At 41.5% G+C, this 12,093-nt stretch overlaps 1 protein-coding gene across 4 annotated transcripts in view; it reads left to right on the forward strand.

The window, feature by feature from the left end:
- GREB1 (growth regulating estrogen receptor binding 1) overlaps window positions 1–12,093 on the forward strand; it is a 161,529-nt gene that overhangs the window by 87,615 nt on the left and 61,821 nt on the right. For all 4 annotated transcript variants that reach the window (XM_034766522.1, XM_034766520.1, XM_034766518.1 and 1 more), the window contains one exon: window positions 658–834. In XM_034766522.1, coding sequence (XP_034622413.1) covers window positions 658–834 — 177 coding nt within the window. The remainder of the gene's footprint in view (window positions 1–657; window positions 835–12,093) is intronic.

Consider the following 12,093-nt stretch of genomic DNA (forward strand, 5'->3'; position numbering starts at 1 on the left):
AGACAAAACTAGGAACTTGGTTGATCATACGTGTGTCTTTGTTGAATCGTTCAAAGGAGCACTTCTATGTCAGGATGAAGGAGGGGACTAGCCAGCAACTTGAAATCTATCCAGTTTTAAAAAAAATCGAGTTTAAAGTAGTTTCAGATATTACACCTGCTGCTGAGTGCTCTGCCAACTTTTGTGGTTTTATCACCATATTTTCCTATTTAAAACAAAAATTTTCTGCCCTCTCCTGTGTCTGGGAGAAAGACCCACACAAAGAAGAGGGAAAAGACTGTATCAAAACTGTAAAACTGCCCAGACACCAAGTGCTATTGTCTCTTGTTAAACATACAGCTTAATATAATCTTGTTTATATTGTTAAATATATACAGTTCCATAAAATGTATATGTTGTGCAACATAGATGTGTTTCTGTTGCTGCAGAAAACTTTATTTTTACATTTCCAAATTTTTATTTATTAATTGTATTTCTAGCCTTCGTTTACAGCTCGCCAAGTAGCCGGAAAAATATTGACACTGAAGTTAAACTTGACATTAGGTTAACACTTTTTTTAAATAAAAAGAAAAGTTGGAGTTTGTTCAATAAGGAAATTGTGAAGAATTAAGCAAAATGACCTTTGACTCAGAAACGTGTTGCATTTGTTTTTTCTAGGTTTCTGCCAGGCTGGTAAAGACTTGAGGCTGGTATCCATTTCCAATGATCAAATTGAGGTGCCTTCGGGTTTTTTACTTGTTGGTGCTAAATCGCCAAATCTGCCTGATCACCTTTTAGTTTGTGCCGTAGATAAAAGATTCTTGCCAGATGACAATGGGCGTAATGCCCTGTTAGGTAAGTGCCCTTGCTCACACTAAGTGGATGCTGTTTTGGACTACAGTCATATCTACTCTTGTTGCAAAGTGAATACGGTAGATCTTATTTCCATCACTTGTAGACAATAGTCCTCCCTGATTGCTCACAGCAAGATAACCTTTTAGAGCTGGCTGTGTTTGCACTGGAAAGAGTACAGTGTGAGCCACTCCAATACAAATGCTGCATCTCCTTTTATCCTGAGAGAATGCTATGCCTCCAGCTGAAGGTTAAAGTCATTGTCAGGTCAGTTTGAATTACGGTTGCCTGAACTACACCTTCAGTAACTGAGCTATTTCTGCACTGCTGTCTGTCTGTTACCTTTCTAAACACCGATATGTACCACTCCCCTTCTCAGATGCAGTTACTCTTAGTGAACCATTGTGGCAGATACCTGGAATGAATCATAAGATTCTGCAGTGCAGTTGCTGTTGGTCGTTTGGGCCACAGAAATTCATAACCCTTTTTTAGATTGTGATCCCTTTTGGGCAGGAATCAAGTCTTCCAATGTATTTGGACGGTCCCTAGCACAACAGGGCTCTGCTGCTCCCAGCTGGGGACTTTGGATGCTACTGAAGTATGTATGTATACATAAAAATAAGAGTTACAAGTCAAAGTTTTGATTCGACACATAAGTAGACAATATTGTGTGTCTGTCTTTGGTCTTAAAATAGAAAATATTTAATGACCAGGATAGTGGGGAAAACACAGGAATTTTGTTATTCATCAATTTAGGTGTTTGGCCCCTGAACTGTAATTAGGTTCTGGTATCTGGTTGGTAGTGGTCACAGCCCTTCTGATAAGTTATGGGCCTGATTCAAAGCCATTTAAGTCAATGAGAGTCTTTCTTTTGGCTCAGGCCCAGTATTACTGTTGACAGTAGTATTGAAAAGCCTCTAACATCTGAAATCATATGGATGAATGAGCTAATTATGAACACGATAAAAACTGAAGTAGTTTGTGCAATTAGGTGCAGTGATATTTAAATCTACAAGAAAATTATGGTTTTTTTTGGTCACGCTTTTCAAGTTTGACATGTAGCATTTTATCAAAAATTGTTGTGCCTCTTCTGTCCAACACTGAGCTTTAATTATTAAAAGAACAAAAGAAAGAAAGTTGTCACTGGGTTTGTTAACCTTTTTGTTGATCAAGAATTGATCCTCGCAATTTCACTTTTACCGACGCCAAAGGTTCTGATGTGAACACAGTTGCTATCTCAATTTGAATAAGATTGAAAGGCATTTGGGATAACAGCATAGTGTGAAGGTGCATAATGTAACTCCATGTACAGTAATGTCTTTCGGCATGGTATCTTCCTGACTTGGATTGGCCACAATAAAATTGACCAGCGATTGTAAAGGAATTAAGGGGGTTGTAAATCAGCCAAGTGTTGTCATTTTAAAGATACAGACAGGAATGTTGTACCACTCAATTCATTCACTGCTAGCACTATTAACAACTTAAATTCCCTAGGCTGTAAGCACAGAGGAAGTAGTATATTTGTTAATTGCATGCTAAACAAGAACAGAAAAGGACAATAAGGAGCATTTGATAATAACTCACTATTTTTTGTGCTACTTGTGTCCTCAATTTGCTCATTCGATGCTATATTAGTTGCCTGTAAGCTATTTATATGCTTACAATTTTTGATAATTTTATCACACATGAAAACCAATGAAGCAAACACTTTGCTTTTGTGAAACATTTTAGCAAAGCTGTAGAATTACCCCTGGAAAATCTGGAATAAACTTCAACCAAAAAGAAGCTACATATTTAATATCCTGATTCAGGCCACAGAAATTGCAAACAAAGGAACACTCCTGAGTCCTATAATCTGATAAAGAATAGGGTGCAGTTTATTGTCATCAAGGTAGCATGGTGGTGGTACAACAGTACACTAACCATGTTTAGGTAAATAAAGAATGATTGGTTCTGTTCTCACTAGCTATGTCTTCATTGCAGCTGGGAGCAAGCCTCCCAGTCTGGGTAGACAGCCTGTCTATCAGGACTCGAGCTTGTCTTGGGCTGCAGTTTGGGCTCTCAAGCATAGGGGATCAGGTGGACTTGAGAGCCCACGCTCCAGCCCAAACTGCAATGTCCACACTGCTATTTTTAGCATGCTAGCTCGGGTTCTGCTAGCAAGAGTATATGTAGGCTTGCTTGCAGCTGCTGTGTAAACATACCCATGTATGTTGGTGTAAACCAGGATTAACTCTGTTGCAGTCAATGGAATTATACCAGGGTAAGTGAAATTAGAATCAGGCACACAGTCTTACAAGCCAAACAGTTTTATTTACAAATAAAAGGTATTGTCTGTGACAACTGAGTTTGTCTTCAATTTATTGTTTGCTGGACTAACATGGTAACCACTTTGTCTTGCACTAAATTCAAGCTGATAACTGCAAAGGACTTTATAGAAAGGAACATAAGAACATAGGAACATAAGAACAGCCATACTGGGTCAGACCAATGGTCCGTCTAGTCCAGTATCCTGTCTTCTGACAGTGGGCAAAGCCAGCTGCTTCAGAGGGAATGAACAGAACAGGTAATCATCACGTGATCAACTCCCTCTTTTTGTTTGATGGCTCTGAAAGAAGGGAACAGATTAATTATTCCTGAAAGTCTGGGTTTGAGACCATTTTCCTTTGCAAAGCCGTGGGTATGTGTATTTGTAAACAAAAATGAAAATGGTGCCCCAAAATATTTAGTAACTGTAGAGGTAACAGGCTCTATTTTCCAAAATGCTGAGTACTTACTGAGAGTCTATTGGAGCTGAAGGCATCTGGCGCTTTCCAGGAGGTGCTGAGCACCTTACAGGATGAAGTGCAATGTTTGTAACCCATGAGACACCTCATTTTCTTTCCTGGGTCAGTGGTGTTTATGTAAAGGGGGAGGGTATTGTTCACCTTTGTAGATTATCCAAAAGTAATTTATTCAGAAGGAAAACACACCCAAGAAATGTCTTCGTGGTTTCCAGGCTATTCTTGAGCTGGCTCCATATCAGTTTGTGGATATGCCTGTGGGGCATTTGTAGGCTCAGAAGGAAAACACACCTGAGGAGCGTCTCATAGTTTCCTGACGTTATCTTTTGACTCCTAGTCTTGTCTCCATGACAGGCTGTTGACATGCCTCTGGGGCATGTATAGGGTTGGTTTATTGATTATGGTAAAAGGTTGTATTACTCTCCTAGATAGCTGTTCCTGTGATTCATGTGCCATTCATATTACACATAATATTCCACTGGAAAGGCCCCCTTCTTGGAAACGTGTGGGTGTCTGCTTCAAGCACAACCATTTGTGTGTAATAACACAGGAGCCTTAATTCGTACCCTGAGAAGCTCCATTGCAACAGCTTATCTTTATTAATCAGAATTAGATTCCTTGCCTCACAACCCTGCAAGGAACTCAGTATTTTGCCATTAAGAAGCCTTTTCCTCGTGCCTGGAGATCTGCTAGAAACTGATGGAAAAGGCAGTATTGTGACTGGGGTCATTGTTTCCCCAACAGATGCAGCTAATACGTCCCCCCTCCAAAGGTTTATCTGTTTATTTCCCCCACTTTTCGTGCTTTGAAGTGGGACTGTGAGGACAAACAATGCCGCAAGTGTCTCCTACCATCTTCCTCCCAGAGACAGAAAACAGCTGCACAGATCATCCCCACTTCCATTGCTAGGAGTAAGAAGTGCATTTATTTTAGTCACTGGCTGGGGACAGAATAATATAGCAAAAAAGATTAATTTGCATATTGTTTGTAAACCTGGTTGTAGATGAAAGGTTCCATTGTGAAGTACTGTATTGTTACTACTATTGTTGGATGAAGTGCACAGGGTGTATCCCAAGCTCATTATAATAACAAGCAGGACTGAGCACTCTTGCCTGGTCTTATAAAAACAAACATGGCTTCAGACTTCAGATGAAATTGAACTGAAAGCCCCTCCACACTGGCCGGGATTAGGTTCGCGGTGCTGGGGTAGAGTGTGCATACATGTAATGGTGGGTCGTAGAAAAAAAGACAAAATGCAGTTGGTGGGTCACCTTATTAAAAAGTTTGGGAACCACTGCTCTATTTAACCAGGGGCAGCATATCCAGGGTCAGTGCAAACAAACTTTTCCAAACTGTCCTACTAATGAGCCTCAATCCTGACCCAGAGAGTCAGTAATTGTACAGTAAGATGACAGGTCAGTCTTCATGCTCTGTCAGTCCTCTGCCTCTCTACTTTAACTAACTGACAACTGGGTATACTTGTCTGCTAGGTTGTGGACAGATTCATCCAAACCCATTTCATATAGATGCTGAAGACTTTTCAGATGGTAACAACCTTCAGTCACTATTGATGTAGGTGGATTTGAACTGGTGACCTGGAGGTGAAAGGCTTTTATCCCCTATATTCTATGAATTGATCTCTTGTTCTCTTGTGAAATCAGCCTTATGACATAGATAAATTAGGACAGCTGCCCTGAATCCCCTGACCTTTGCCCTTTCTATAATGTATGGAAGCCTATTTGATTTAGTTTATTTATGAAACTACCTGTCTTTCCTATCAATTGCTGCTTCCAGACATTGGCATGTAAATGAGGCATGTGAAGAGGAATGGAGTAGTGAAATTTTGAGTTCTCATCCTGCCATATATTGGGTTATGAATAAGGTCAGAATGATGCTTTTTAAACCCTTGAGGTGGCCAAATGCTGATAATATAAGTGCTGTGTGGCATCTTTATTTCACCATGATCTGAGCACAATATCAACACTTGAAAACAAAATGAGATCCTCTTAGGATCTCTTCTCAGTCAGATAAGGGCTCCCAGTTAGTCGAATGTTCTCAGCTCCACTAGGACCCTCTTCTAATCCATATTTGACTGATAAAGGATTTCTTAGGTGCTCTTAATAGTTGACATAAAGTCCATGCTGTGTTGTAGTTCTCAAGATATAGTAGTTGAAATATGCTAAGAAAAAATAAGTGGACAAAGCTGACTGTCAATGAAAGTAGAGTAACAATAGGGGGATATGATATGGATAGCTGTGTTGGAGAGAACTTGCAGCAGGGGGATCTCAGGAGAGTGCTGAGAAGCTGGTGGGTGGTAGAGAAAGGAGACCGTTTTGATTTTTAAAAGGCTTTTCAAATAAAAGAAGTTGTAAAATGTGCAGTCTCTGAGTCCTTTTCAAAGCGAGTGGTCAATATTAGATGCATCTGAGACACTTATCAGCTCTCTCACGCATACTGAAATGATTAGTGTCAACAACATTAGGTGGTGTTATAGCCTTACCTTAGCTTTAAGTTGTTGTCTTGTATGTTACTATGTGGTGGTTTGTGATCTGAGGGGTTTAGAAGGAAGCCATGCCCTGCCTGTGTGCAGGAGTTGTTACTTGTAACATTCCAATAAATTCCTGTGATTCTATAAGTGAGTATCACAACTAATAGCAGCAGCTGGAAAACCACAATGCTGTGGCTATGGACTAGAAGCTGAAATAAGACTGATCTATGGTGAACACCCAGCCCTGAAAGGGAAAAAGATTTTGTACTGCAGGAGTTAAACTGATGACCATTAATCATCAGCCACTGCAGACAACAGGATATTGGTATACTGCCCCCAATTTGCAGGACGGATACTTCCACATGGCAATATATCCTAACTGCAGAAAGTACCTTTGCTTTATAGCAAGAGACATCCACTACCAGTACATGGTGCACCCCTTTTGGTCTGTCATTGGCCTCAAAGATATTCACAAAATGCAGGCTGGTAGTAGTGGCCCACCTGTGCCATGTAGGTGTCCAAATTTTCCCTTACCTACACATTTGGCTATTAGGTGGAGCTCAAGCATCCAAGTCAACAGCAGCATCCTCATTATCAGACAGCTGTTCTTTCATCTGAGACTGAAGCTGAATTTAGACAAATCAAAGTTGCAGTTGATAGAGTGTATAACATTCATAGGAGCAGACCTCGGTGCCATAACTGTGATGGCCTGTCTTCTGGTGATCAGGTTTCAGTCCACTTTCTCTGAAGGCCTAAAATCCAATACCGTTACAGCAGTGCATTCCTGTCTACAACTACTGGGCCACATGGCCTTGTACGCATATGTAACTCTGCATGCCAGACTTGACCGTCATGGTCTATGGGCCTTGCTTCATTTGGTTGATCTTCTGAGTAAGCATCCTCTGGACATGCTCGTTTATGTAGCTGCACGAGTGCTTGAAACCCTGGACTGGTGGCTGGACCCTCACATGTATGGAAAGAGCTGCCTTTTCTATCTCCTGAGCCAGCTTTGACTCTGGTTACAGATGTGTCTACCAAAGGCTGGGGGGTCCACCTTGGTTGACGTTGTGTGCAAGATCTGTAGTCACCCTAGGAGGTGTCTCTGCACATAAATGTGCTGGAGCCCTGTGTGATTCATTGGGCCTAAGAGACATTTATGTCTGTACATATCTTTTGCAGACATTATGCCATCACTCAGGCCTCTTGGGACAATGGCAGATTGGGCAAGTAGGAATTGCAGTCTCTATTCAGATAATCCAAAGTCCCTCCATCGGTAAGTGAGCTGCTACGGAGTCACCTGCAATGGAATATATATGTTCACAATCACTTCAAGAAGAAAAATGGTCTACTTACCTAGAGTAACTTTTGTTTTTTGAGATCTGTTGTGCACATATATATTTTCAATGACTGCCCCATCTTCTCTGCTACTTCGGACAATAATTTCACAAGTAGCATGAAGGAATGGAGAGGGAGGTGGCAGACACGCCCTTTTATGGTCCTGGCTCAGCACACCAGGAGAGCTGGGGCGCATGTGCTGCTTATGGTACCACTAGCAAAAGTCTCTGACTCAAGTGTATTGGGCGCACGTTACGCCTGCAGTGGAATGTATATGCAGTTGAATGTATATGTGCACAGTCATCTCAAAGAATAAAAGTTACTGTAAGTAAGTAACCATTTTATCTACTGAAGGAGACTGGGGAAATCTACACAGTTCAGGAATCCGTGGATCCAGCTACCAACTTGTTAATGTTTGATGGTAACAGGATTGTTTTGCTAGCAAGCTTACAGAGAACAATAAGATCATCTGGGGTATGAAAAGACACAGCTGTTTATCTGACAGGTATTTTGGCTGGGCGTGGCTGCAGATGTTAAGGACTGGGTACTTTCCCGTCTTACCTGTCAGGAAAGGAAAGCGCTGGCAAGAAGAGACAGAATTAGGAGCACACCAACCCAGTAAGTTCTAGGTGTTCATACAGACTGATTTGGAAAGGCTCTCTGTCAGAAACACCAGCTGGAAATCTATATTTGCTGATAGTGTCTGACACCTTCTCAAAGTATGCTGTGGCATGACCACTGAAGGATAAAAGGACTGAGACAGTTACAGATGAATTGATGAAACATGTAGTGTTGCAGTTTGGCCCACCAAACTGCATCTGCAGTGATCAGGAGAAGGAATTTGAATCATGGTTGTTACAGGAGGTTTTCTGACAACTCCAGATGACCAAGGTGAGGACTGGAGTTGCCTACCCTGCAAGTAATGGGAGTGTGAAGAGAGTGCACCACTGGCAGTTTGTCAGCGAAGACCAACGAGACTGGGATACTAAGTCACCTTTTGTCATCTTTGCATAGAACACAAGCGTGCACTTGCCTATCCATTACTCTCCTATGAGGTTATTTTTGGACTCTGCACACTCATGCTTCCCTGTGACTTGATGTTCAGGCTTCAAGAACTGGCAAGACCCCCTGCTCTTACGCAGGTGGGTGATGTGGCGGAGCCGTATATCAGTGACCTGAGGACAGCATTCCAGAAGATGGAGGAACAGATGAGTTGGAAGCGAGCATGTCAGATACAAGATGCCAGAAAAAAAGAAAATTGTGCCCATCCAGGAAGGAGAAAAGGTGTAGCTATGCAACTGGAAAAAGCAGTCTGGAAAGAATCCCCAAAGTACTCCTTTTTGGAGGGGATGTTACACAGTGATTAAGAAACTAAACAGCTTATCCTTACTGATACAGAAAGTAAGACCTTGCCATTCTGTAGTGCATCAAAAACTGGTGCACACATTCATTGAAAGAAAGGGGAAGGCAAACACTGAGGATACCCAACAATTATCCCAGAAGGATGCAGAACAGGATTTGGAGGTACCCCTAGCAGGTTCCTGTGGCTCATAATGGGAGGCCAGTTGTGGAGGAGGAATTGCTGTGATGTTCTTGGGACCTTAGCACATGCTGTCTTCAGCAGACAGTCTGTGTACAACAGATAGAGGACATGAACCCTGCAGTTACTGATAATCTACATCCAACTATGAATGAGATGTCAGTGACTGAATATAGGCCTCTAGTGGGCAGACCAACACAGAAACCTGCATGGATGGCAGAGTACCTGGGTTCCTAGGAGTTACTGTTTTTAAACTCTTATTTAACTAGAGGGGGGAAAGTTGTAATGGTTATTGTAGACAGCAACTCATCCAGTATATGGTGCTATATCTTTATTATAGTGTTACGGTGTTGTGTTGTACATTGTTATATTGTTGATCTGACCTATGGGTTAGCAAGAAGTTCAGTCCTGCCTGCTTGTGCTGGAGTTGGTACTTGCAGTGTTCCAATAAATCCCTGTGAGAAATCCACACTCCTGAGAGACCTAGTTATACCAACCTAGTTATACCAACCTAGCCTGTGGTGTAGACAGAACTAGGTTGACAAAGGAATTCTTCCATTGACCTAGCTATTGCCTCTTGGGAAGGTGGGTTACTTATGCTGATGGGAGAATCGCTCCTGCAGGCATAGGTAGTCTCTACACTGAAGCACTACAGCAGTGCTGCTGTAGCATTTTATGTGTAGACGAGCCCTAAGTGAAGATTAGGTTTCCTAATTGATCTCACATGGCTAAATGAGATTGCTCAGGGGGCCCGTAAGGGGCTATGGAACCTTTCAGTGCAGTCTCTGCTAGTTTGAGTCTGGTCCAGGTTGTGATCACTGATCTAAGTGAGTGATTTAGGAAGCTTAGTAGGAAGTTGGTCATGGAGCATGAACTCTTTTCAAGTTTACCACAGAGCAGGCACTGTATCATGGTAACTGATCCAAGTGACTGTTCTGTGGTGCACATGAAAAGATTTTGTGCTCCATGACCTGCTTCTTACTGGACAGCTGTTTCTGTCACCAGTTTTGGCAGCCTGGCAGTCGGTCTCAGCAAATAGATAAAGGCTAGGGCTTGGTCTACACTACCCCCCTAATTCGAACTAAGGTACGCAACTTCAGCTACGTGAATAACGTAGCTGAAGTTCGAAGTACCTTAGTTCGAATTAGTTCGAACTTACCTTGGTCCACACGCGGCAGGCAGGCTCCCCCGTCGACTCCGCGGTACTCCTCTCGGCGAGCTGGAGTACCGCAGTCGACGGCGAGCACTTCCGGGTTCGACTTATCACGTCCAGACTAGACGCGATAAGTCGAACCCAGAACTTCGATTTCCAGCCGTCGAACTACCGGGTAAGTGTAGCCAAGGCCTAGAACAGGCACAGACAACACTGTCTTGCAATAGGAAATGGTCCCTTCTATGGTCAGGCTTAAAAAAAATCTGGGTAGGTATCAGTGTAGGGAAAAGTTCACTGCTGCTGGCCACGGTTTCTGTGTTCTGTGGATGAACAGGGGATTTCATTCTCCAGTTTTCATGAACTCTGAATCTGGTTAGAACACACGTAACACTGTACAGCTTTAATCAGGTTGGTTTTATTTTTGGTTCCTTTTACTGTTGCCTTTAATTACTGAAGTAACTGAAGGTTTTCTCCTGTTACTGTTGATGTTTGTGTGATGTTAGACAGATGGTTTTGTGATACCTGGTTTAATATGGAGGCTTATGCAGAGTGCTAGTTTGTCCTAGTGTTATAAGTCATAGTGACCTTTACTAACCTATATACCAGAACCTGAGATGTAACAGTCATATTTCAATACACTTTAGCTCCAACATATACCCAGCAAAAAGATCTAGTACTCTTAGATACCAGACCAGCAGAGGATGAATTTTGGCCTTTAATACATTCTGCTGAGCCGTTACGAGGCTAATGAGGAGAGTAATCAGATTTGTAAGCAGAGCGAACAATACTTCTCCTGGTATTCTCCTGAACAAGTGTTTATAGAGCATTATATTTCAGTGGCTGTGCTTTTAGTTTACCTTATCTTAATAAAACAAAAATATTGTCAGTTAATTTGAAAACTTAATTTGTGTGAAAGATGTGACTTAAAATATTAACATAACCTTCCCTATTATCACCTATTGAATAGGAAGCCTTGTCTTGCATCCACTGAAACCAAGGAGAGTTTTGCTATTGACTCCAGTGGGTTCAGGATCAGGCAAAATTGTAGCCTTGTAAGTAGAGTTGGTGCAGTGCCGTGCCACTCCACAGGGGACTGGGGGAGGGATTGTGTCTTAAACTCCTCCCTGAACCTCTTAACAGACAGGATGGGTGAATAAGAACGATATGGGCTGACTTGTGGATAGCTCTGAAGGTCCCTGCTCAGTGGGCAGCAGTGGCCAAAATGCAAATAAATAAATAAATAAATAATGTGGAGATGTATAAAGACTGGGATAGAAAATAATACTGAAAATAATATAATGCGGCTATATAAATTGATGGTACATCCTCACCTGGAATAATGGGTTCAGATATGGGCACCTACCTCAACATAAATAAATCAGAAACCGAAGGAGTTCAGAAGTGGGCTAAGAAAATGATTATAGGCATCAAAAAACTTCAGTATAGAGAGAATTTAGCAAGATTGTGACTCTTCAATTTAGAGGAGAGGTGAATAAGATGGAAATGATAGAAGGATTCAAAATAATAAATGGTGGAAAGAAAAACCATTCTTATTTACTCTCTTATAACCCAGAAAACAAGGACATTCAGTGAAATTGAAGAGTAACTAATTTAAAACTGATAAAAGAAAATAGTTTTAACATATGAGTAATTAATCTGTGGAACTCATTTCAGCAATATACTGGACCATGAAAATTTCAATATTAAATCAGACCTGGGCTCCATGTAGTTCAATATTCTTTCTCCAACAGTGGCCAGTACCAGATGTTTGAGAGGAAGATGCACTCAACCTCATATTAGAAAGATGTGGAATAAGCTGCTCCCTACATTAGGTGTCTTCCTAACCCTGATAGTTAGGTTTGGGCTTAAGCCTTGAAGTATGAGGTTTAATATTCTTTCCAAAATGTGTTAGCATTAACTATGACTATTCTGAATATTCTTATCATCTATATAAATGTCCAGT

Source organism: Trachemys scripta, chromosome 3 (assembly GCF_013100865.1).
Source record: "Trachemys scripta elegans isolate TJP31775 chromosome 3, CAS_Tse_1.0, whole genome shotgun sequence".
Lineage (NCBI taxonomy): Eukaryota > Metazoa > Chordata > Testudines > Emydidae > Trachemys > Trachemys scripta.